This window comes from Littorina saxatilis, linkage group LG15, assembly GCF_037325665.1.
Source record: "Littorina saxatilis isolate snail1 linkage group LG15, US_GU_Lsax_2.0, whole genome shotgun sequence".
NCBI classification, from domain to species: domain Eukaryota; kingdom Metazoa; phylum Mollusca; class Gastropoda; order Littorinimorpha; family Littorinidae; genus Littorina; species Littorina saxatilis.
Window position 1 is genome coordinate 39,599,690 of NC_090259.1, and position 25,756 is coordinate 39,625,445.

Below are 25,756 nucleotides of genomic sequence, written 5' to 3' on the forward strand. Positions count from 1 at the left end.
CTTTCCCCGTCGCGATATAACCTTGAACGGTTGAAAACGACGTTAAACACCAAATAAAGAAAGAAAGAATGCAAAAGAAATTTCAGCTCTGAGGGGAAATAAATGACACTTTAATTGTGCGTGCGTGGGTTAGTGTGCATGTATTTCTGTTCTTTCTCTCCCCCTCACCCCCTCCCAGTTTATGGGATTTATTCTGATCTGTGAAAACCTTGTTAGACTTAAAAACAAGCCTTCTAAAGTTCTTTGTGTCTTGGATTGTTTTTCGTATTTTTTTCGACGACATTTTACTCCTCTTATTCACATAAGTACATACTGATTATGCTGAAGTGGTACTTGTATTTCAATTCCTGCAAGACTACTGCAGGATACTTGATACAAGCTCATTTTATGCAGCTAATGTTCAGATTAATGTAAATGGATTCTGTGAAAAATAATGTGTGCCTTTTGTAAACTTGTTTTGTGTGATATATACATGCGTTTTGTGTGATACTGAAGTACTACGACTTTGAGTGAATTTTTATGTATGAAAGTATTTCTTCATCATTGTCTAAGTATGGATGGAACTTTTTGTGTGAGCGATTATTTTTCGTCTACACAAATGTAAAATGTATGGAACTACATCATAAGATCAGCGCAAAAGAAGGGGTACTCTTTGAACATGTATATTTATGACAGGGCTCCTGCATTGCTGTCAATGTCAAATGTTTTTATTTTTTAATTTTTTAGTGAGAGCCCTGATATCAAGATTACTGAGGCATGCGCCTTGAGACTAATATTTATGTTCAAATATTCTCCCAGTATTGAAAAACATGTTTTCACTTTGCCGGCTGCTTGCACGAGCAGAGCTCCCGCTTTTCCACAAATTGGCAGATTTCCCAGAAATGTGAAATTGAGAAACCTATAAATGTGCTCTGGTTTGCAACATGTACAATTTTGAATGTAATTTTTTAAGATGTCCAGACCACCTTCCCGAATTTCAGGGATTTTTTTCTTTTTCATCAGCAGGATCCTTGCATGAACCATTCTGGGAACCTGAAATATATGATTAGACTTTGTGTATGTATGGCTCCAATTTGAAAAAAACAAAGTTGGCAATTCCAACGTTTACACTGAAGGGATCCATACTGCATTGGGTTATATTCCTGAAAGTCTTTTGTGTTAAAATGAAATGTCTTTTTTCTGTCTTGGATTGCAATACTGTTGTGTGCATCAATAAAAAATATTCTTAACCATCACTGGCTGTGTTTTGTGGGACTGAAGTGGTAGAAACATGTTATGTTGTTGAGAATTGGTTTGGGTTTTTAAAGCAGAAATAGTGCTTTTTAGTGTAATCGAAAAGTACACTTTCTTTCAGACAAAGGATTCTTCCACATATAAATGGAAGTCCTTTGTACTGGAAACTTGCATTCTCCCAGTAAGGTCATATATTGTACTACGTTGCAAGCCCCTGGAGCAATTTGTTGATTAGTGCTTTTGTGAACAAGAAACAATTAACAAGTGGCTCTACTATCCCATCTCCCCCTTTCCCCGTCATGATATAACCTTGAACGGTTGAAAACGATGTTAAACACCAAATAAAGAAAGAAAGAACATATAAATGGAAATTTGCGGTTCAATAGGCTCCCTGTGCCATCCACATGATTAACTAGTGCCCACACAATGCATTATATATACACCAACACAATGTCTCCTGTCTTAATATTTTCTGCCTTTGCTTTTTTGGAATCTGTTCTCATCAGCACGGGGGATAACCGGTCAAAGGCCGAACAGAAGCCGAAGGCCGCTCATGACACGTGTGAAGGCAAGTTTTGTCTGTTTTCTAGGTATTGTTTGATTTATGTGGGGATTTAAGGTAAGCTACTGATTCAGCGATGACTCAATTTGTTTCTCGATGCATAAAAAGTCAGGGAGCGATTGATATTTGCCCGTAAATGGCCTTCAAAGCTGAAAATGTCCGCGATCGAGCACCGGAAATGGCTGTTCGATGGGTTTTGCAAGTAGAAATGTGCTTTATTTCACCAAATCAGCTCGTATTTGGTGTGGGTACGGGATTCTAGAGGACGAAGGTGTCGTAAGAGGTGCAAAGAAGTGCTATTTGGGAGTAGAATAAATCTTCCGAGACAGTAGACAAGAGAAGGTCATATTTGAGAGAAGCGCGTAGGCCGATTGTCTTTCCGACAAGCGAATGATACAGCAGATTTGACCAGAAACCTAGTCTCTAGTTTTTATGAATGAGTTTTTTAATTAAAACAATCACGAGAACTCTCTCGCTTAGCCTAATGGCTGTTCGATGGGTTTCGCAAGTAGAAATGTGCTTTATTTCACCAAATCAGCTCGTATTTGACATCGGTTTGGTATATATATATATTTTCTAATCCTACTGCGAACTGGATAGCAGACGCGGCACGACTGTGAACCCATTTTTTACTTCAAAGTGTGGGGGGATCTTCCCACACTTTGAAGTAAACTCAGTAACTTACTTCAAAGCGTGGGACTTTTGCATCGCCTGTTTGAGCCTGATGATTTTGTCAAAAAAAATGGCAAAGTCTTTTGGATGAGTGAACAGAAAAAGTGAGCGAGCCAAGAAACATAGTGATGTTTGTTATCAGGCTTTAAGCAATGTCCCATTGTTGAGTGTGACGAAAACTCGTGGTGACGATTTTAAAACATGTTGGGTCACGCATGGTCCAATCTTACATGGTCCAATCTTACATGGTCCAACCTTACATGGTCCAATCTTACATGGTCCAATCTTACATGGTCCATATATATTATTGGACCATGTAAGATTGGACCATGTAATATTGGACCATGTAAGGTTGGACCATGTAAGATTGGACCATATCAGGTTGGACCATATCAGGTTGGACCATGTAAGGTTGGACCATGTAATATTGGACCATGTAAGATTGGACCATGTAAGGTTGGACCATGTAAGATTGGACCATGTAAGGTTGGACCATGTAAGGTTGGACATGTAAGATTGGACGATGTAAGGTTGGACCATGTAAGGTTGGACCATGTAAGGTTGGACCATGTAAGGTTGGACCATGTAAGATTGGACCATGTAAGGTTGGACCATGTAAGATTGGACCATGTAAGGTTGGACCATGTAAGGTTGGACCATGTAAGATTGGACCATGTAAGGTTGGACCATGTAAGGTTGGACCATGTAAGATTGGACCATGTAAGGTTGGACCATGTAAGATTGGACCATGTAAGGTTGGACCATGTAAGGTTGGACCATGTTATATAGGACCATGTAAGATTGGACCATGTAAGATTGGACCATGTAAGGTTGGACCATGCAAGGTTGGACCATGCAAGGTTGGACCATGCAAGGTTGGACCATGTAAGATTGGACCATGTAAGGTTGGACCATGTAAGATTGGACCATGTAATGTTGGACCATGTAAGATTGGACCATGTAAGATTGGACCATGCAAGATTGGACCATGTAAGATTGGACCATGTAAGGTTGGACCATGTAAGATTGGACCATGTAAGGTTGGACCATATAAGGTTGGACCATGTAAGATTGGACCATGTAAGATTGGACCATGCGTGACCCAACATGTTTTAAAATCGTCACCACGACTTTTCGTCACACTCAACAATGGGACATTGCTTACAGCCTGATAACAAACTTCACTATGTTTCTTGGCTCCTCACTTTTTCTGTTCACTCATCCAAAAGACTGCCATTTTTTTTGACAAAATCATCAGGCTCAAACAGGCATGCAAAAGTCCCACGCTTTGAAGTAAGTTACTTCAAAGTGTGGGAAGACCCCCCCACACTTTGAAGTAAAAACTGAGTTTACTTCAAAGTGTGGGGCACATCCCCACACTTTGAAGTAATTTACTTCAAAGTGTGGGATTACTTCAAATTGTGGTGCAACAGTCGTGCCGCGTCTGCTATCCAGTTCGCGGTAGGATTAGAAAATATATATATATACCAAACCGATGTCAAATACGAGCTGATTTGGTGAAATAAAGCACATTTCTACTTGCGAAACCCATCGAACAGCCATTAGGCTAAGCGAGAGAGTTCTCGTGATTGTTTTAATTAAAAAACTCATTCGTAAAAACTAGAGACTAGGTTTCTGGTCAAAACGAATAGTTAATCTGCTGTATCATTCGCTTGTCGGAAAGACAATCGGCCTACGCGCTTCTCTCAAATATGACCTTCTCTTGTCTACTTTCATCCGAAGATTTATTCTACTCCCAAATGGCACTTCTTTGCACCTCTTATGACTCCTTCGTCCTCTAGAATCCCGTACCCACACCAAATACGAGCTGATTTGGTGAAATAAAGCACATTTCTACTTGCAAAACCCATCGAACAGCCATTTCCGGTGCTCGATCGCGGACATTTTCAGCTTTGAAGGCTATTTACGGGCAAATATCAATCGCTCCCTGACTTTTTATGCATCGAGAAACAAATTGAGTCATCGCTGAATCAGTAGCTTACCTTAAATCCCCACATAAATCAAACAATACCTAGAAAACAGACAAAACTTGCCTTCACACGTGTCATGAGCGGCCTTCGGCTTCTGTTCGGCCTTTGACCGGTTATCCCCCGTGATCAGGTCTGTCTTGTTCAAACAGACCTTTGCACGTGCACACTAATCACACACATGACATGGCATATCAATGAATGAAGAGAAATTATGACATCAACGGGGGGCCCGGTAGCTCAGTTGGTAGAGCACTGGACTTGTGATCGAAAGGTCGCAGGTTCGAATTCGGGCCGGGACGGACACGGGTCAACTTTTATGTGCAGACCCAGAGACGGAAGACATGTCCCACCCCCGTGTCATCACAATGGCACGTAAAAGACCTTGGTCATTCTGCCATAAGTGCAGGTGGCTGAATACACCTAAACACGCAGACACCTGGGAAGCGCGACTCCGTTGCTGCTAGCTTTCCACTGGGAGGAAGCGACCCGAATTTCCCAGCGATGGGACAATAAAGTAATGAAAATGAAAGGAAATGTTTAGTGCAATGTTAAGGAAATATTCTGCTAAATTATGTCCAAAGCATCAGACAAAGAGCTATCAACTAGTTGGCTGTATAGTACTTTTGATAAGCAATCGGTTGTTTTCGTGCGTGTCTTTCCCTCTGTTTTTACATTTAGTCAAGTTTTGACTAAATGTTTTAACGTAGAGGGGGGAATCGAGACGAGGGTGTGGTGTATGTGTGTGTGTGTGTGTGTTTCGGTCTGTCTGTCTGTGCGTGTGTGTGTGTGTAGAGCGATTCAGACTAAACTACTGGACCAATCTTTATGAAATTTTGCATGAGAGTTCCTGGGAATGATATCCCCGAACGTTTTTGTCATTTTTTCGATAAATGTCTTTGATGACGTCATATCTGGCTTTTTGTAAAAGTTGAGGCGGCACTGTCACACCCTCATTTTTCAATCAAATTGATTGAAATTTTGGCCAAGCAATCTTTGACGAAGGCCGGACTTCGGTATTGCATTTCAGCTTGGTGGCTTAAAAATTAATTAATGACTTTGGTCATTAAAAATCTGAAAATTGTAAAAAAATAAAAAACTGAAATTCTAAAACGATCCAAATTTACGTTCATCTTATTCTTTATCATGTTCTGATTCCAAAAACATATAAATATGTTATATTTGGATTAAAAACAAGCTCTGAAAATTAAAAATATAAAAATTATTATCAATTAAATTCCCGAAATCGATTTAAAAACAATTTCATCTTATTCCTTGTTGGTTCCTGATTCCAAAAAAACATATAGATATATGTTTGGATTAAAAACACGCTCAGAAAGTTAAAACGAAGAGAGGTACAGTAAAGCGTGTTATGAAGCACAGCGCAACTGCTACCGCGCCAAACAGGCTCGTCACTTTCACTGCCTTTTGCACTGGCGGCGGACTACGTTCAGTTTCATTCTGTGAGTTCCACAGCTTGACTAAATGTAGTAATTTCGCCTTACGCGACTTGTTTTTTTTCTCCCTTTTTGTGTGTGTGTTGGTGTCGCGGTCATTAGACGTTTTGCAACATAGTGGTCTAAGAGTGACGTCCCCTCGTTATCCAGTACCACCGCTGTTTTCATCGGCAAAAGAGTGCTACCATGGCTGCCTCCCCAAACTCCTTAATGGTAAACAAACAGACCAGCATCCGCAGAGAACAACAGCGACAGCTTTGTGATAACAGAATGCAGGCTTTCAATCTTCGTACATAGCCAGACGTACCTGACGTTCATTTGTGGAGGTACAATATATTCTCAGACAGGTGAGATAAGGCCGCTGCTAACGGCACGATATCGTTTGGCTAGCAAATATATGCTAGCGGCACGATATCGTTTGGTTAGGCTGCTAACGGCACGATATCGTTTGGCTAGCAAATATATGCTAGCGGCACGATATCGTTTCGCTTGGTCTTCAACCAGCAAATATGCTAACGACACGAACCACGAAAACACTTTGAACTTGTATCCTACGATCGATAACCAGGCAAGAGTGTAGTGTACGTCATACATCCTCAGCGGTCACGTCACTTTAGTAATGTATGACGTACTTCACATGGTGTCTTAGTGAATCCCGCGATATGTGTATGTTTGATTTTTATATCTCTTAGGCCAAAAAAAAAAAAAATTGTCTGTTTAGGGTAACATGACCAAAAAAAGTAGGGTCGGTAGGTAGGTAAAGTTTTTTTTTTTTTTTTTTTTTTTTTTTTTTTGTAAATGCTATGTTGGCTGAACATTCACTTCTTATATTTGATGAATACATGTTTCAAAACTAACGTATAAATAAAACAGAGAGAAAGGGAGAGAAAGAAACGCCAAATGTCTCTTTTTAGCATTTTTACCTCTTTTTTTTTTTTTTTTTTTTTGAAATCAAAAAAAAGTTTTTGGGTCGGCGCCAAATCGATAGGGTCGGTCGGGTTACCCTAAACAGACAATTTTTTGTTTTGGCCTTATATATGTATATATTTTATTTATCTATTATTTTGTGTGTGTGTGGATTTGTAAAGCTGGATGAGACCGTAGCCTTAAAACTCTGGTTTATCCTGCTATAAAATAACAGTATTATTATTATTATTATTATTATTATTATACCCCCAGTAAAAAGTGGGCTCCAACTCTATATACTCGTACAGCACTGACGGCGGAGCAGGGGGGAGCATAGCCCCCAAACAAATGTATTGGGGGGTGTGTATTTTATTGTTTAGAGGTCAATTATTGTTTTTGCTGGTGTTATTGATCCGCAGATCTTACACACACACACACACACACACACACACACACACACACACACACACACACACACACACACATACACACACACACAAATAAACAGGTTAAAAGAAGTATAAAATGAATTAAGATTTAATCTGAAGATCCGAACAATATAAACAGGTTAAAAGAAGTACAAAATGAATTAAGATTTAATCTGAAGATCCGAACAATATAAACAGGTTACCAGAAGTATAAAATGAATTAAGATTTAATCTGAAGATCCCAACAATAATAGTAAAGTCGAAATCACAGAATTAGCAACATCAAAGTCTTGATCACAATGTGTAGAGCCGAACAATAATACTATGACGCAAGATGTTTAAATTGAGATTGTTCGTTTCCGCATTCGAACGCTCACCTGATGTTTCATGGATTTTCTTTTTTTTAAAACCCGAGACTCTACTCATTGAGCAGTTCTCAACCCGAGATCTACTCATTCAGCAGTTCTCAACAGCCTGAGAGAGGGAGGGAGAGAGAGAGAGAGAGAGAGACTCTGAGAGAGAGAGAGACTCTGAGAGAGAGAGACAGACTCTGAGAGAGAGAGACTCTGAGAGAGAGAGAGAGAGCCTCGGAGAGAGAGAGAGAGAGACGGACGTACATGTAAACACCCACATCCATGACACTGACGCACGCACACACACACACACACACACGCACGTACACACGCACAAACACTCACAAACACTCACACACACCATCGCACATACACACACACTCACTAAAACACACACACACCAATATTAACAACGAAAGAGAAAGAGAGAGAGAGAGAGAGAGAGAGAGAGAGAGAGAGAGAGAGAGAGAGAGAGAGAGAGAGAGACGGACGTACATACACCCACATCCATGACACACACACACACACACATGTCAAGGAGGCAGAGAAACTCAATGTGAGGAGAGGGAGGGGTGGAAGGAGGTGGGAGAGAGAGAGAGAGAGAGAGCCGCGCTGGGATCGGAACATTTTTCTCATAAACCGGAAGTGACGGAAATAAATGCTCAACTCAACAACAACAAAAAATGCCTATGCCAATGAAAATGTTGATTGTGAGAACAACAACAATGAGAACAAGAAAGGATCCGATATCGTTTCGCTAGCATCCAAGCTCTCACAGTTGCTTCGCGTACGATATCGTTTCGCTAGCATCCAAGCCCTCGAATTTGCTTTATATCCGATATCGTGCCGCTAGCATATATTTGCTAGCCAAACGATATCGTGCCGTTAGCCACTCCGGTGAGATAAATACAAACAACCCATAAAAGGCATAAGATAAGAATACGACTGGAAATGGCGAGGACATGCACAGTGATAGACGTGGTTTATGGGTCATAAATGTGTGTCATGCACTTAGTTTAATATCTCTCTCTCTCTCTCTCTCTCTCTCTCTCTCTCTCTCTCTCTCTCTCTCTCTCTCTCTCTCTCTCTCTCTCTCTCTCTCTCTCTCTCTCTCTCTCTCTCTCTCTCTCTCTCTCTGATATGGAAAATCCACATCATTCTGTACGGACTTTCACTTTCCATGGCAGTCGATCACTCTTTCCTTGCTACAGAGAAAAAACACAACTTTGCCCTTTACTGACAGAATACTCACAGAAAAGTGCTGATGCTAAAGTGAATAGTTCTGTGAGGCAAAGTAAGTCAAGGGCAATACTGGAAATAACAGTGACAGTCACTTTTGAAATCATTTTTATCATCACTGCACTATGAGCTGTAGAAAACTCATCGGCTGTACAATATCAATCAATCAATCAATATGAGGCTTATATCGCGCGTATTCCGTGGGTACAGTTCTAAGCGCAGGGATTTTTTTAATTATTTTTATTTTTATTTCTTTATTTTATGCAATTTATATCGCGCACATATTCAAGGCGTTGGGATTTATTTATGCCGTGTGAGATGGAATTTTTTTTACACAATACATCACGCATTCACATCGGCCAGCAGATCGCAGCCATTTCGGCGCATATCCTACTTTTCACGGCCTATTATTCCAAGTCACACGGGTATTTTGGTGGACATTTTTTTTATCTATTCCGATACAATTTTGCCAGGAAAGACCCTTTTGTCAATCGTGGGATCTTCACGTTCGTGAGGAAATCCCTTTACAGGGCAACAATCCTCATTTTGGTTGGTGCGCCTAATTTCCCTAGAGTGAAAGATAAAGTGGATAGTGTACCTACGAAAATCAAAACAGTGGTGGGTTGGTAGGCAAGCTATTGCTTTTCGCTATTTGCCGTGACGCCCGATTTCAGGCCCTCGGCTGAGGGGCTAGCCTACCACCCAGCGCTACATAGCGCAGCAACTGGGCCCTGACGAAACAATACAAACAGGACGAACAATATGGAGCAAGAGTGATAGATTCTACCTATATCACTACTAATTTCTTATGGGTCGCTAGGGATGGAGAAGGGGGATGGGTCTAATGAGGGAGGGGGAGGGAATCTAATGCAAGGGGAGGGGAATCTAATCAATCAATCAATCAATCAATATGAGGCTTATATCGCGTGTATTCCGTGGGTACAGTTCTAAGCGCAGGGATTTATTTTTTATTTTTTTATTTTATTTTTATTTTATGCAATTTATATCGCGCACATATTCAAGGCGCAGGGATTTATTTATGCCGTGTGAGATGGAATTTTTTTACACAATACATCACGCATTCACATCGGCCAGCAGATCGCAGCCATTTTTGCGCATATTCTACTTTTCACGGCCTATTATTCCAAGTCACACGGGTATTTTGGTGGACATTTTTTATCTATGCCTATACAATTTTGCCAGGAAAGACCCTTTTGTCAATCGTGGGATCTTTAACGTGCACACCCCAATGTAGTGTACACGAAGGGACCTCGGTTTTTCGTCTCATCCGAAAGACTAGCACTTGAACCCACCACCTAGGTTAGGAAAGGGGGGAGGGGGGGGGGGGGAAGAGGGACAGTGGATTCTGACAGGGGGTGCTTATGGGCTCGCGCCTCGGAGCCAGGCCTCAACGATGGTCCTGAAGGCCTCCCTAGGAAGAACTCCGGTCTTATAAAGGAGGGAGTCATAAAATGAAGGTAACTTTACTAAGGTTGTGAACAGAGAGCAGGGTCTAAAAGGGTCAAAACATCTTAGCCTTTGATCACACACTTGTGATTAAAATTATGGATTTGTATGCCCTAAAAATCACTGCATAAAATTGTACATGACAGGGTGTCCTTAGGCCCCCCCCCCCCCCCAAAAAAAAAATAGTCTGTTTACGGTATCCCGACCGACCCTATTTTTTCGCGCGACCCTAGACTTTTTGGGGGGCATTTGGGGAAAAAAATAAAATAAAATAAAAAATTAATTTTTTTTTTTAAATTAGTCTTGTTTTTTGGCAAAATAATTTAAAAAATATGTTTTTTGGGAAGAAAAAAAATCCCGACCTACCGGCCCTACTTTTTTGCCTATGTTACCGTAAACAGACTTTTTTTTGTTTTTGCCTTAAAATTGATGATGGGGGGTTGGAGGGGATGGAGGTTCTGATGTATTGGGATGTCACCAATTTGCTGTCTGAACTTTAGAGGTTGAAAGTCGCTTGTCCATTTCAATGCTTGTTATTCTCTTAGGTGCCAGGAGACTGGTTCCGAATAACTCTCACTTACTCTATTACGCATTTAGACCGCTTACTTCCCTTTGTTTATCAGATGTCTGAATCATATGACATGGGTTTTTTTCTCCCCAAAGGCAGTCGCTGAAACATGTCTAGCACATCTCTGGAGGTTCGTACCCACAACCACGACCTACTGTATAGACTGGAAGTGGGTGATCTCATTCAGTTCCCTCGCGGAATCTACTCCCACTGGGCTGTCTACATAGGTAAGAATGAACGGGCGCAGTAGCGTGGTGGTAAGACGTCGGCCTCCTAATCGGGAGGTCGGGAGTTCGAATCCCGGTGCCTGCCGCCTGGTGGGTTAAGAGTGAAGATTTGTCCGATCTCCCAGATCAACTTATGTGCAGACCTGCCAGTGACTTAACCCCCTTCGTGTGTACACGCAAGCACAAGACCAAGTGCGCACGGAAAAGATCCTGTAATCCATGTCAGAGTTCGGTGGGTTATAGAAATTGAAAATACCCAGCATGCCTCCCCCGAAATCGGCGTATGCTGCCTGAATGGCGGGGTAAAACGGTCATACACGTACAAGTCCACTCGTGCTAAAAACATAAGTGAATGTGGGAGTCTAAGCCTATGAACGAAAAAAAAGAAGAAGAAGAACTTATGTTTGTATGGCCGATTTTTTAACCGGCGTCCAACAGACTTCTGAATGATTTCTGTCAGTAGAAAGTTACTGTATGAGAAGATAGATTATAAAATCGAACGTTGATTGTTACCTCGCCGGTATCTTGAATGCGAGATCCATCGGTGATTTTGAGATAAGTTTATTATTTGTGCCAAAAGTGTTTGTCTGTCTACTTAAAAGATCAGTGGGTCGACGTACTGTAAATGTAACGTTTTGTTTTGTCAATAATTACACATTCCAATAACCTACTATTTGTGTTTTTTTATTACGGTATGAACAGGTATAGTGGCTTTCTGATTTACGGCCGACATCTTGTGAATAATAAAGTAATGCTGATGGGGTCTATGTCGACCAAAAGAGTGGGATTCCCTGTAGGTGGAGTTCCTGTAGGTGGATTTCCTGTATACAGGGAATACCACAGGGTGTAGTTCCTGTAGCGTTTCGCTAATATCGCTGAAAGTCACGTGATGCTTAGCGACATCGGTAGAATTTGATGTTTTTCGATCTTTTTTGATATTTCTTAGAAATTCGTAAAAAAAAGTAAATTTTAAGGGGCTTATTGTCCGTCAGGTCTTAATTGCCTATATTGGACATGAATTGGTTTATACGATTCGAGTTTTTACGCCCTCACGGCTTTTGATGTATGCGTGTTTAGGTGGTATCAGCCATCTGCACTTATGGTAGAATGACCAAGATCTTTAACGTGCCATTGTGGTGACACGGGGGTGGGAGATGGATACCGTCTCTGGGTCTGCACATAAAGTTGACCCGTGTCCGTCCCGGCCCGGATTCGAACCAGCGACCTTTCGATCACAAGTCCAGTGCTCTACCACCTGAGCTACCCGGGCCCCCGTTAGAAATTCGAGTATGGTTTGCAAGTTTTATTGAAGAACTCCGCCCTGTGGGATTCCACCTACAGGGAATCCCACTCTTTTGGTCGACATAGACCCCATCAGCTAAAGTAATGGAGATAGAAATCTTGGCAAAACATAGTGTGCACCAATGGAAGAGTGCACAGTCATGCTGACAGCAGAAAAAGAGCTGTCAACCAGAGGCAGATTAGTTCCTGCAGATTGGGCTAGAACGTTGATCCAGGCTCAACTTCAAAGATTTTGAGTGGGCTCATGCAGAGCCGGTTGAAAATTGGTCAGGCATCTCACCCATTTTGCCTTGCCAGCTTTTAAATGACTTCCCACTGACATGAGTAAATAAAGGCTGCTGAAAACAGTTGAAAGTTTGGCTTTTGTATTTAATTACCGGTGTGTTAATTATGCTGTCTTTGGTTCTAGGGTTTGTGTGGGGTCATCCTACAGATATAAACAGAAAGTTTGTGGGAGACAGTACTTTACCTGCTTGAATTGGAGTTTCAAGTCTGTTAAGAAATCAGCTGAGAGTCTGTTGAAGAATGAATCGACAGTTCGTATAGCTATAGCTTCTCGCAGGTGCCTGGCTAAATTCTGAATGACTTCTGACTGATAAAAGCGGGTTGGAAGTTGATCGTGCAGGGAAGGCCACATCGTCTGCCCGATCGCCAGTGGCGAGTAAAAAATCCGCCGGGCTAGTAGAAACCGCATGGCAGCTCACCCAGCTGACCAGTGAAATTTCATGTCAAATATAAAACTGTTGGTTGTTTTTTTCAAGTTTTAAAACCATATAAATACTGCAGATGCAGGAAATTCTGTTGTCTGCAAAATCATCGCCATGTTCTAGTGAAAAAAAACCGAGACTCCTGTGCATGTCAACACTCATAACTTGTTGTGTCGTATGTATTATTTTGAGATTTGGCCATCCCTGCCGTGTGAACAGCACTTGACCTTTTCACTCACCTGTGACAGGTGAGGGGGAGGTGGCTCACCTGGCGGGGGAGGAGGACGATGGAATCAACGGCAAGCTGGACTCCACTCACCTGTTCACCGTCAGTGGCCGGAGCTTCCAGAAAGCCTGCGTCAAGGTCGACCGCTTTGTGGAGGTCGCTGGGCGCACCAAGGCAGTGCGCAACAACAGCAAGGATAAAAAGTTCACGTAATGACACTGTTCTTGTTTTATCTGAAGGGGGGAGAGAGAGGAAGGGGGGGGGGGGGAAGGGGGATGGGGGGGGGGGGGGGGATGGGGGGGGGGGGGGGGCGGTCAGAAAAGAAAGAAGAGACACATGCTCATAGAGGTTAAGTGTTAACATCTGCCCTGTATTTATTGTTTTTGATAAATGAATTGAAGAATTTTCGCTATAAAATGCACACAAAAAAACATTGCAGTTTTCCGATAAATGCCATTGCAGTATCAGTACTAAACACCTAGCACTGTCAGCTGAGTTGCAGTTTGGCTCACTCCCAAGCTCTTTCTTTCCAGACCATTGCCTCCAGATTGCATCGTCGGCAACGCTCTAACCAGGCTGGGACAAGTGGGGTACAACGTCCTGTACCAGAACTGCGAGCATTTTGCCTCCTGGTGCCGCTACGGGGAAGGCAAGAGCGACCAGGCCGATAAAGTCCTCACCGGGTTGAGTGTAGTCACCGCTATAGGATCCACCCTGGGCCTGTTGTTTGGCCTTGCCAGGGGAGCTAAGCTTGTCGACAGAAAGAAGTCATAATATGAGTAATGACACTGGCAGTGTTGTTACCAGGCCAGGGTGTTCGGTCATTTAGGCATACTTCTTCTTCTTCTTCATTCATGGGCTGAAACTCCCATGTTCACTCATGTTTTTGCACGAGTTGGTTTTTACACGTGTGACCGTTTTTAACCTGCCTTTCAGGCAGCCATGCGCCGCTTTCGGGGGAATTTAGGCATACATTTTGTACTTGACACATTGTTCGGACCCCAGGTGGGTAGAATGTCTGACATCTTTTACGTGTGGGAAGTCTTGTGACACAACTTTTTTTTTTGCGGATAGAACATTTTGACCTGTGTGTGTGTGAGAGGGAGAGGAGAGGAGAGAAGAGGAGAGGAGAGGAGAGGAGAGGAGAGGAGAGGAGAGGAGAGGAGAGGAGAGGAGAGGAGAGGAGAGGAGAGGAGAGGAGAGGAGAGGAGAGAGAAGAGAGAGAGAGAGAGAGAGAGAGAGAGAGAGAGAGAGAGAGAGAGAATTCTTTATTTAACGAGGGTAGTAGATTAAGCAGTAGGTCTGCTTTTTTACATCCAGCCCTCGCCCTAAAGAGGGACTCACTACAAAAATGAAATAAAAATAGAAAATAGAAAAACTAAAAGAGAGAGAGAGAGAGAGAGAGAGAGATTTGTTTTGATATTGTCGTCCTAATCTATGAGTGGACTATTTGCGCCTCGATATTTTTATTTATGTTCTTATGTTTTATGTTGTTTATTGTAATACTGTAAACACCACACCTGAGTTTCTCCTCTTTGAAATAATAAAGTGTTCTATGTCTATGTCTATGTCTATATGTGTCTGGGAACAAAACTGCAGGCGAAACCTTGCAAGGTGGCCAAAGCCTATCAACAGAGAGTAATCGTCTGAGTAATGGTGCCTTGTTGTCCTTTAATATGAGGTTGACCCTGAAAATAATTAATATTGATTGGTCTCACAAGCTCATAGACAGAAATAAATTATCTGAGGGAATTCAGACTTAAGTGTATGTTTTTGTGTAAGGCTATTACCTTTGTAAAAGGTGGGAAACTTATTGCCAGGAAGAAATCATCTAATTGAAAATGCAAGAATATCTTGTTGCAGAAGAGTGTCCGTATTTGTGGATGTTGCAGTTTCTTCTTGTTTCACAGCAAACTACAAATACTACGCCATGACGATGACCTTTATACTTTGACACTTTACATACCCTTTGTTTCTGTGACAAAAAAGATTTTGTACAAATAACAAAGGAAAATAGTTATGCCTTTAAATGTAGATTCTTTTCCATGCTTACTTTTGAGTGCCGTGTCTCTGTTTGTGTTGTTGCCTTGTCATCTTCATGTAATTTATGCGTAAATGTATATGAGTGTGCTTGAGTTGTTAATGCGAAAAAATGTGTATGAGTGCGCCTTGAGTCGCCTTGTGGTGAGATATGTGCGCGTTATGAATTCTCGCATTATTATAAAAAGCACTTGTTGATACATGTAGTATATCATTTTAATTGTTATTGACAAATGTTATTTTGTGTTAGACTAACATTATTTTTACTCTTTTTTTAGAACGTTTACTTTGAATATAGTACTATAAAGACTGTTTTTCTTTTCTTATGGATATATAAAGACTATTTTTCTTTTCTTATGGATGAAATAGGCATTTTTTTCTCATAAGAATAGTTGTCTATAGCCTTATTAATGAAGATCATTCTGTGATATTGACCTGGTTTTATTGTGATACGTACTCAGAAACCAACTCAAAATAACACACTTGTCCGTGTTGTTTTCATGTGTAATATTCATATAAAGGTATGACCTTTTCAGTGCAATTGTTTACTTGTTTTTACCATCCTGTTGCTGTATATTAATTTTGTGGTAGTCACATTTTTATATTTGTGTTTATTTATTTGTTAAATGTTTGTTTATGTAGCTCTAAGAACTCCTTTTACAGACGCTTTATTGATACTGTCCTGCTGATTTTACACAAGACAACAAGCCAAGCTTTCATTTTCAATGAAGTAACCAGATTTGTTTCGCTTGGACTTTTACTTTTTGGTCAACCCGAGTGGACCTGGCATAACGGTGGAAGGATTATCCAATTAAAGACTTTCCCTTTTAACACCTTGCCTTTTCAGATTTTCTGTTCATAACAGATACAATTTTACCTCCATTTTAAAGGTGGTCGTCTACATTTTTGCTTTTTTTCAATAATCTTATGGTTAGATTTCGCAAAAAAGTTATGTCAGATGATGAATGAACCATGGGGAAAAAAGTTATAGAAAAAAAATATATGTAAAAAAAGATTTTATTTTTGGGTAGCGTGACTCATGCTTCCAATATTTTGTTTTCTGTTTGCTGAGAACATGTGCTTTGCCTAAAAATACTGACCAATCAAATTCATGTCACTATGCTTATAACCACGCCCAAACAAGTGCAGCAAGTTTGACACTGGAACGCTGTCCACGCTTTTTTTTAAACGCACGAAATGCACGGGATTTGAGAGGAGTTTTGCGCTTGGCATTTTCCAAATAAGGATATCCTACTATGAGTACTACGCTGGAATACTACAATGAATTTTCAAACGGCTACACTGGCTTCGTCTTTCCTGATCGAAAGGGGGTGTATTGTTGATAATTGTAGATAATAGACTCTGCATTTTAATGGTCAAATGGCGATTTCGGTATAAAAATGTAGACAAGGACCTTTAAGAATCAAAAAACAAGAAAGGGAGGTTGTTGGAACGTTTGTTATTGACAAAACAATACATTCACAAATATATCACAAACGTATCACTCCATTTTAAGACTCCCTTCCATTTCAGACCCGCTTTTTTCGGATTTTTGGAAGTCTTAATATATAGGGAGGTTAGACTTTATATCATATAAGTACTGTTTAAAGTACAATGGAACCCCTGTGTTTTGAGACCCAACCCCCACCCAACACACACACCTTTTGTTTATAATGTTTTTTTCTTTATCTAAAAGATTTTCAGTTCATGAGATCTGTAAATAAATTGTATACATTTTCAGATCTGATTTCCCCGGATTTTTAGAGGTTTAAAACGGGAAGTTCCTCTGTTAAATCCAAGAATTGTATTTTTTTCTTTTATGGTTTTGAAATTCCTCAAACCTGATGTGCATCATCCAATGACCAGCTGTGTCTTACACTTGAATAAACTAGATATTCTCAGCTCTATGCTCAACATTTTCTGTGGATATTGTGTACTCTGTGTGTGTGTGTGTGTGTGTTTACGTGTGTGTGTGTTTACATGTGTGTGTGTGTGTGTTTACGTTTGTGTGTTTGTGTGTGTGTGTGTTTTGTACGTGGGTGTGGGTAGGTCCCTGTGTGTGTTTGACATAGGTATAAAGAGGATGTTTGTCACTATACAGAAGTAACAAGTCGGGCAAAGCGATATCAAAACATTTCGTCTATCTGTCCGCCCAAACATCAACAATGAACAAACAAGTCTTTACCGAGACTAAGTCCTGGCTTACCAAATACTTTTCAAACAAAGCATACAGTATCTCTATATTTTTGGAATTAGGTGTATGCAGTGAATTTAATGGAACCACACTTTTGACTTCAAGCGAAATTGTGTGATAATTAAGCAATGTTTAAGCTATTAGAAACCGAAATACATTCCATAGTCCAGATCGTGTCAATGGATTTTTAACCAAAATTGCAATCAATTTCATTGAAAACTAAGGTCATCAGTTGTGGGTATCACACGCGCGCGCGCACGCACACACACACACACACACACACAGATGTAAAGACACACACACACACACGTAGTAAACACACACTCACAGACACACTGACGTGACCGGCTGTGACGCACACTGCACTGACATACAACAAACACTCACTGACACACGCTGACTGGATCTCACACACACACCCACACACACACACACACACACACACACACACACACTGACTGACTCGGCACAGACAGACACACACACGACACACACACCGGCACTCACAGACACTACACACTGACCGAGTGTCACACACATGTATCACACACACGGCACACACACTGACCGGCTGTGACACACACAAACACACACCGTACATGTCATACATGTAGGCCTACGTGAGACATACAACAAACACTCACTGACACACGCTGAATGAATCACACACACACACACACACACACACTGGCACACACATACACACACACACACACACACACCGCACACGCGCACACACTCAGTCACACACAGAAAAAGCGTCAGGACAGTGAACCGTGTACACAATGAAACTAACAATAGCCCCTTCTGTACAGCCCCCTTACAGTCCACTCAATCGGCGGAATTTAATTAGGCTACAGCAGCAGGGCCGGACCCAGGGGGGGGGGGGGGGGGGGGGGGGGTTCCAGGGGTTCCGGAACCCCACCCCTGGAAAAAGTATGTACCTTGCTTTGAGTGGGTTTTTTTTTAACTAGTTTTAGCACCAAAACAATGCTGCTCTTAACCCTCAAAACAAGGCCCAGAATGCACCAGATTGCACAGATTTTAACCGTTTTTCAAAATTTTTCCGGGGGAGCATGCCCCCGGACCCCCCTAGTTCGCGCGCCTGCTTTGCAGGCGCGCGCTTGTGGCTTCGCCACTTCGCTGATTTTCCCCCCCAAAAAAGGAGGAACCCCCCCCCCCCCCCCTTACAACTCATTTGGTCCGGCCCTGAGCAGTGTACATACTGACGAGTGACGGTGACCTTGCTTCACAGATTCCTTTTTCATATGATAACCTCTTTTAAAGACTAGTCTACCTACTTTTTAAAACGTCGTTTTTTTATGATAATTTTGTTTGTACGCCCTCACGGTTCCACTGTCAGGGTCATGTTTTTGTGTGATTGTAGTCAGTGCATGATAGCGATCGATTTATTTGAATGTCACTGTACATGATTGTGTACGTGATTATTATTTGAAGATTCTTTAAATGTGTATTGTTGCAGTAATGAAGATTATCCAATGGAGATTGATTGTATAAGGCGCTTAGAAAATTTATATTTAGGATTTGCGCCATATAAATACCCTAATTACATGAACTATGTTCCCTGCCTCGTTTTGGCCACACATCGGATTTTCCCCATGTGCCAGTTGTAATGCTATAAATAGCTGAGTGAATTGCACCACCTGTAAGTGCGGCTTCTTTGGTAATTCTGACTATAGTATAGGGACAACGCGAACACAGATGGGTTTTTTTTTTGGTCTTGTTTTATTTCCTTCTTTCGTTGATCTGCGTCCGGTGAAAACCTATTTGGCGTCGGAAAAAACACAAAAAAAAGCCGCTGAGGGCGAAACGAATATGACGACTAAAAACGAGACGTTTTATAATGACGTAAAACTGAACTGGACTTACGACACGCTGACTTTGTACCACAATCACGCAAAAGAAAATGATATTCACGCGAACATACACAATGAAATGAAAGTACGGTAATGAAATAACTGGGGACAGAACAAAGAACAAACAAGGTTGGAAACTATAGGGGCTCACAAGTTAAAGGTCACTAAAGGGAAGGACACAGCTCTTACAGTCTATCTCTCTGTGCACTGAGAGAACAACCAGGCTTAATTGAGGAAGTTAATGGAAGTAGGGGAATCAGCAGGTAAAGCGACAAGAACTGGTTAAAGGTGACTACTTGACAAACGATTTAACAGCACAAACGGCGATTTACGGACTATATATTACGACACACAGAAACAAAGAGAATCGTAAATAAAGTGAAAGAAAACCAGCCCACACACAGGGGCAAGAACACCACCAATGTAGAAGAACTAGATAATCTAGAAGTACTGCTAAATGGGATATGGCTGGCGCAGCTGAGTGGGTACTTCGTTTCTTTGGGTGTAACAAGTGAGATTGATTCTCACAAGACCCATTGGCGCTATCTAGCCTTTTTGTTCCTTTAGCTACGTAAATGATAGGGGCCATAATTCGTTTCATCAATTATAGATATCTAATGTATATAATTTATAAATGATTTTAGCTACGTAAATGATAGCCGTAATTCGTTTCATCAATTATATATATTTAATGTATCCCTATCAATGATTTTAGGTACGTAAATGATAGCCGTAATTCGTTTTATCAATAATATAAATCTAATTTTAAAGAAAACACAAAAAACAATAACCAATAAACAAAATTAGAATTGAAATCAAAACGAAAAAAAAAATAGCGGAGTACACCGATGTACATAATTATGTATTTAGGATCATCGTTCCCGTACTCCGTCATGCAGTGAAAACAGTCAGTGGGCTCTGTTAACATCTGTACTTCACATCCCAATCGGATATTTCATTTGGGTTACAAAATCAGTCCGTCGAAAAAAAGGCTACTGACTCAAGCAAAGTACGATAATAAAAAATATTTAAAAAAAAGTAAATTGCACACGGGTTTCTACAGTTGCTGCCTTTCTGCCACAGCCTGGGCGCCTATAGTATTTCAGTATTTATCTTTTGTCACAAACTACAAAGAAGCAATCAGACCAGAGATACTGCGAAAGTGAGGCATTAGTCACAACTGACTATTGGCTGTTTGACTTGTGAAATACTGATCGTGTGCTGTATCTTATCTATCTCTACTGAACGTGTGCTGTATCTTACCATCTCTACTGAACGTGTGCTGCATCTTACCTATCTCTACTGACCGTGTGCTGCATCTTATCTATCTCTACTGAACGTGTGCTGTGTCTTACCTATCTCTACTGAACGTGTGCTGCATCTTACCTATCTCTACTGAACGTGTGCTGTATCTTACCCATCTCTACTGAACGTGTGCTGCATCTTACCTATCTCTACTGAACGTGTACTGCATCTTAACAACCTTTACTGAACGTGTGCTGCATCTTACCTATCTCTACTGAACGTGTGCTGCATCTTACCTATCTCTACTGAACGTTTGCTGCATCTTAACAACCTCTACTGAACGTGTGCTGCATCTGACCTATCTCTACTGAACGTGTGCTGCTTCTTAACAACCTCTACTGAATGTGTGCTGCATCTGACCTATCTCTACTGAACGTGTGCTGCATCTTAACAACCTTTACTGAACGTGTGCTGCATCTTACCTATCTCTACTGAACGTGTGCTGCATCTTACCTATCTCTACTGAACGTGTACTGCATCTTAACAACCTTTACTGAACGTGTGCTGCATCTTACCTATCTCTACTGAACGTGTGCTGCATCTTACCTATCTCTACTGAACGTGTGCTGTATCTTATCTATCTTTACTGAACGTGTGCTGCATCTTAACAACCTTTACTGAACGTGTGCTGCATCTTACCTATTTCTACTGAACGTGTGCTGCATCTTACCTATCTCTACTGAACGTGTGCTGTATCTTATCTATCTCTACTGAACGTGTGCTGCATCTTAACAACCTCTACTGAACGTGTGCTGCATCTTACCTATCTCTACTGAACTTGTGCTGTATCTTATCTATCTCTACTGAACGTGTGCTGCATCTTAACAACCTCTACTGAACGTGTGCTGCATCTTATCTATCTCTACTGACCATGTGCTGCATCTTACCTATCTCTACTGAACGTGTGCTGCATCTTACCTATCTCTACTGAACGTGTGCTGCATCTTAACAACCTCTACTGAACGTGTGCTGCATCTTACCTATCTCTACTGAACTTGTGCTGTATCTTATCTATCTCTACTGAACGTGTGCTGCATCTTAACAACCTCTACCGAACGTGTGCTGCATCTTACCTATCTCTACTGAACGTGTGCTGCATCTTACCTATCTCTACTGAACGTGTGCTGCATCTTAACAACCTCTACTGAACGTGTGCTGCATCTTACCTATCTCTACTGAACGTGTGCTGCATCTTACCTATCTCTACTGAACGTGTGCTGCATCTTAACAACCTCTACTGAACGTGTGCTGCATCTTACCTATCTCTACTGAACTTGTGCTGTATCTTATCTATCTCTACTGAACGTGTGCTGCATCTTAACAACCTCTACTGAACGTGTGCTGCACCTTACCTATCTCTACTGAACGTGTGCTGCATCTTATCTATCTCTACTGAACGTGTGCTGCATCTTACCTAACTCTACTGAACGTGTGCTGCATCTTATCTATCTCTACTGTACGCCCGTACGCGTGTGCTGTATCTTATCTATCTCTACTCAGTGAACGTGTGCTGCATCTTAACAACCTCTACTGAACGTGTGCTGCATCCGGCTTATCTATCTCTACTGAAAGTGTGCTGCATCTTACCTATCTCTACTGAACGTTTGCTGCATCTTACCAACCTCTACTGAACGTGTGCTGCATCTTATTACCTACCTGAATGTGACGAAAACACCTTGTCGCTTGTTGTGCAAGGGAAATAAGTTATCGTAAGAGACAGTGTGAAAGGGCGCAGTTAACTCCCATACAGCACTGGTACGTTTAATAATTATTATGAATTGTAGGCTCGTCGTGCCGGTACACACATGCACTCGCAAACCAACAATCGTACATTATTTCAAATCAGAGAGAAAGAGAGAGAGAGAGAGAGAGAGAGAGAGAGAGAGAGAGAGAGAGAGAGAGAGAGAGAGAGAGAGAGAGAGAGAGAGAGAGAGAGAGAGAGAGAGAGGAGAGAGAGAGAGAGAGAGAGAGAGAGAGAGAGAGAGAGAGAGAGAGAAAGAGAGAGAGAGAGAGAGACGGTTTTGTTGACGGTTTGATAGTTCAATGTCTTTAGCTAATTAAAGCCTTATCGACAATTGGTAATACACACTCTTGAAAATGAACGTATTTACATGAAATCGTGAAAATGAACATTTTTACATGAAATATTTACAGACATTCTCTAGCAAGGTACCCATGCCACACACACACACTGACACACACACACACACACACACACACACACACACACACACAAACACACTCACACACACAGACACAGACACACACACAAACACACTCACACACACAGACACACACACACACACACACTGACACACACAAACACGCACAGACACACACACACACACACACACACACACACACACACACACACTGTCACACACACTGTCACACACACCGTCACACACAATCTCAAAATCCTCGAACAAACTTATTGTGTTAATTACGTCTTCATATGCCTCTAAGCCTATTAGGAATAACCAACTCGTCCTTCTTTATTGCGAGGCAGTAACAAGCATGCCCGAAAACGTGGTGTGATTAATTCCATATATGGAAGTTCCCGGCCCGTCACGCTTCATCGCCCACACGGAGTCTTCCGAACGCAGCTCAAGCACGACGCTCAATGACGCACTGTCGGCCAACTGCGTCAGCGCGACGCAATCTGCGTTCTTCATGACGCACACGTTTTGCCAGACGGTGTGATCATGGTCGCTGAGGAGGTTGAGATAGAACGCGTAGGTCCCAGCCAGTGGTGCAACGAAGTGACCTGTGGATAAAGGACATAGATTATACTGTCTCACCTGCCCTGGTGACCACCTCTTGGTAACGACCACTTGTCCATTACGACCACCCAAAAAGAAACCCCTGTTATAATTCGCTTTTCCATAACCATCACCTGTGTCTAAGGACAACATTTGGTTTGTCAGGTTAGGCCGTACTATATGTGTGAGAAGGCTTAGAATAAAAGTCTTCGTTTCTATATATATATATATCTTGTTGGGTACGAAAAAAAAGTTGTTGTTTCTGTGTGTGTTTCTTTTCCTGCTAGTAATGCTTGAGACAGGTTTCTGCCTTTGAGAATTAGTGAGAAAATCAAAGTTTCTTTTGATGTAAATTCTTCAGTTTAGGAATGTTATTTTATTTTGAGAATGCATGAGACAAGATATTAGTTTTGGCATGAATGAAACAAATATTTGTTTGACAATGCTTGATATAAATTATGGGCCTATATTTGCTAATGCTTCAATCAATCAATCAATATGAGGCTTATATCGCGCGTATTCCGTGGGTACAGTTCTAAGCGCAGGGATTTTTTTTTCTTTTCAATTTTTTATTCAAGGCGCAGGGATTTATTTATGCCGTGTGAGATGGAATTTTTTTACACAATACATCACGCATTCACATTGGCCAGCAGATCGCAGCCATTTCGGCGCATATCCTACTTTTCACGGCCTATTATTCCAAGTCACACGGGTATTTTGGTGGACATTTTTATCTATGCCAAAACAATTTTGCCAGGAAAGACCCTTTTGTCAATCGTGGGATCTTTTACGTGCACACCCCAATGTAGTGTACACGAAGGGACCTCGGTTTTTCGTCTCGCAAGAGAATGTATAGGGCAAATCGTTACGTTAAAGATGCTTTTGAAAAAAACTACTATGTTAAGGAATGCAGTACAAATACAACAAATGAACTATATTATACAGTATAATCTAAAGAAGAAAAAACCCACCAGAAATGTCTCAGTTTTACATTGTTGGCAAAAATGATAATTTCGCAAATATACAGGTGCGTGTGTGCAGTGCGCACGCACGTGTCAGTGTACGTGAGTACGTTTGAATGCGTGAGCACGTGCATGGCAGCATGCGTGTGTGTGTGCGCTCATCGTTTTACAAATATATGCATACCGTCGGGTGTGCTTTAACCAACTATTTAACGAGTTACATAATTATGCATATTCATGATTAGACAAATATTAGCAGTGACAGCCGATACCTGTATCTACATGGTAAGCGTTGCCAGCATTGCTGATAACGTTGTCAAACCGGAGCAGTGTGTCGTCACTGGCAAACGTGTGGTGGTACTCGGTAAACTGGGCGAAAAACGACACTGCCTGACCTGTGGAGACACAAAAAGATACATAGATCAGTGGATAGACAGAACGACAGACTGAGAGACGGACGGACAAACGCACACTCGCTCACGTATGCAGGTGACTCACTAACGCGCAAGCCGTCGCACGTACGCATACATCATAGTGTGCCAAAACACACACACACACACACACACACACACACACACGCGCGCGCGCGCACACACACACACACACACTCACACACACACACACACACACTCACGCGCACACACACACAGGCACACACACACTCACGCGCACACACACCGTGAGAACACTTGAGAGAGACAGAGCGTGTGTGAGTGTGTGCGTGTGTGTGCCGGCGTGCCGCTTACGCACGTACGTGCATGTGTTTATATGTGCAGGTGCTTGCATGTGTATCATGTACACAGACATCTCTAATGAAGCAGTAATTTTACTTAGCTTTGACTGATCTTCCTTTGTCGCTGCCCTACACGCCACCAGGCGTGAAAGGCAGTAAGTAAGTAAGTTGACTGATCCTAAATTTCCCGACGGGGCACTCAAATAAAAAAGAAAGGAGGTCTGTCACTCGAACCCTAACCGCCTACCTTGCACTAAGTTCTCTACTGCTTGCAGTTTGGCTTCCAAAACTGCAACTTTGTTTGCCAAGGCCTGAACTACTGTTTCCCATTTTCCAGGATCGTCGTCACGTCTTTCATTCTTTTTTGAAAACTCTGCGCTTGCACACAGCGACAGCATGAGCAGGAAGAGACACAGAGAAATATTGGCGATGGCCATCTTGTTTTCTGACCCGCTTGTCTTGAGAACTGTCTGTGTAGTATGGTAGTGCGCGAAATCAAGTCAGACTTGACACCGATAAACAGTTATGCGTACAGTGGAACCCCCCTA

General features: G+C 41.7%; 2 protein-coding genes across 3 annotated transcripts; one reads left to right on the forward strand and one right to left on the reverse strand.

The window, feature by feature from the left end:
• The first annotated feature begins 6,086 nt into the window (after positions 1-6,086).
• On the forward strand, positions 6,087-14,438 carry LOC138949298 (phospholipase A and acyltransferase 3-like). 2 transcript variants are annotated; one of them, XM_070321083.1, is made up of 4 exons: positions 6,087-6,259; positions 10,969-11,100; positions 13,358-13,544; positions 13,869-14,438. In XM_070321083.1, exons 2-4 carry the CDS (start codon positions 10,983-10,985, stop codon positions 14,107-14,109), a joined length of 546 nt encoding a protein of 181 aa, XP_070177184.1. In that variant the 5' UTR covers positions 6,087-6,259; positions 10,969-10,982; the 3' UTR covers positions 14,110-14,438. The 2 variants fall into 2 exon arrangements, with proteins under 2 accessions (XP_070177184.1, XP_070177185.1); XM_070321084.1 differs by having other exon boundaries at positions 10,973-11,100.
• An 8,790-nt stretch (positions 14,439-23,228) lies between these two features.
• Positions 23,229-25,675, reverse strand: LOC138948121 (complement C1q-like protein 3). The gene is made up of 3 exons (XM_070319637.1): positions 25,456-25,675; positions 24,748-24,870; positions 23,229-23,518 (listed from the first exon to the last, which is right to left on the reverse strand). Exons 1-3 carry the CDS (start codon positions 25,643-25,645, stop codon positions 23,247-23,249), a joined length of 585 nt encoding a protein of 194 aa, XP_070175738.1. The 5' UTR covers positions 25,646-25,675; the 3' UTR covers positions 23,229-23,246.
• Between the last annotated feature and the right edge of the window lie 81 nt (positions 25,676-25,756).

Bases quoted from the DNA above. Each gene is read 5' to 3' on its own strand.
- LOC138949298 (XM_070321083.1), top strand. From the start codon at position 10,983: ATGTCTAGCACATCTCTGGAGGTTCGTACCCACAACCACGACCTACTG. The intron at 11,101-13,357 runs GTAAGAATGAAC...CACCTGTGACAG, and splicing joins CCACTGGGCTGTCTACATAG to GTGAGGGGGAGGTGGCTCAC. The intron at 13,545-13,868 runs GTAATGACACTG...CTTTCTTTCCAG, and splicing joins AGCAAGGATAAAAAGTTCAC to ACCATTGCCTCCAGATTGCA.
- LOC138948121 (XM_070319637.1), bottom strand. From the start codon at position 25,645: ATGGCCATCGCCAATATTTCTCTGTGTCTCTTCCTGCTCATGCTGTCG. The intron at 24,871-25,455 runs GTAGGCGGTTAG...GTGTCTCCACAG, and splicing joins AGTAGAGAACTTAGTGCAAG to GTCAGGCAGTGTCGTTTTTC. The intron at 23,519-24,747 runs GTATCGGCTGTC...CTTTATCCACAG, and splicing joins CGCTTACCATGTAGATACAG to GTCACTTCGTTGCACCACTG.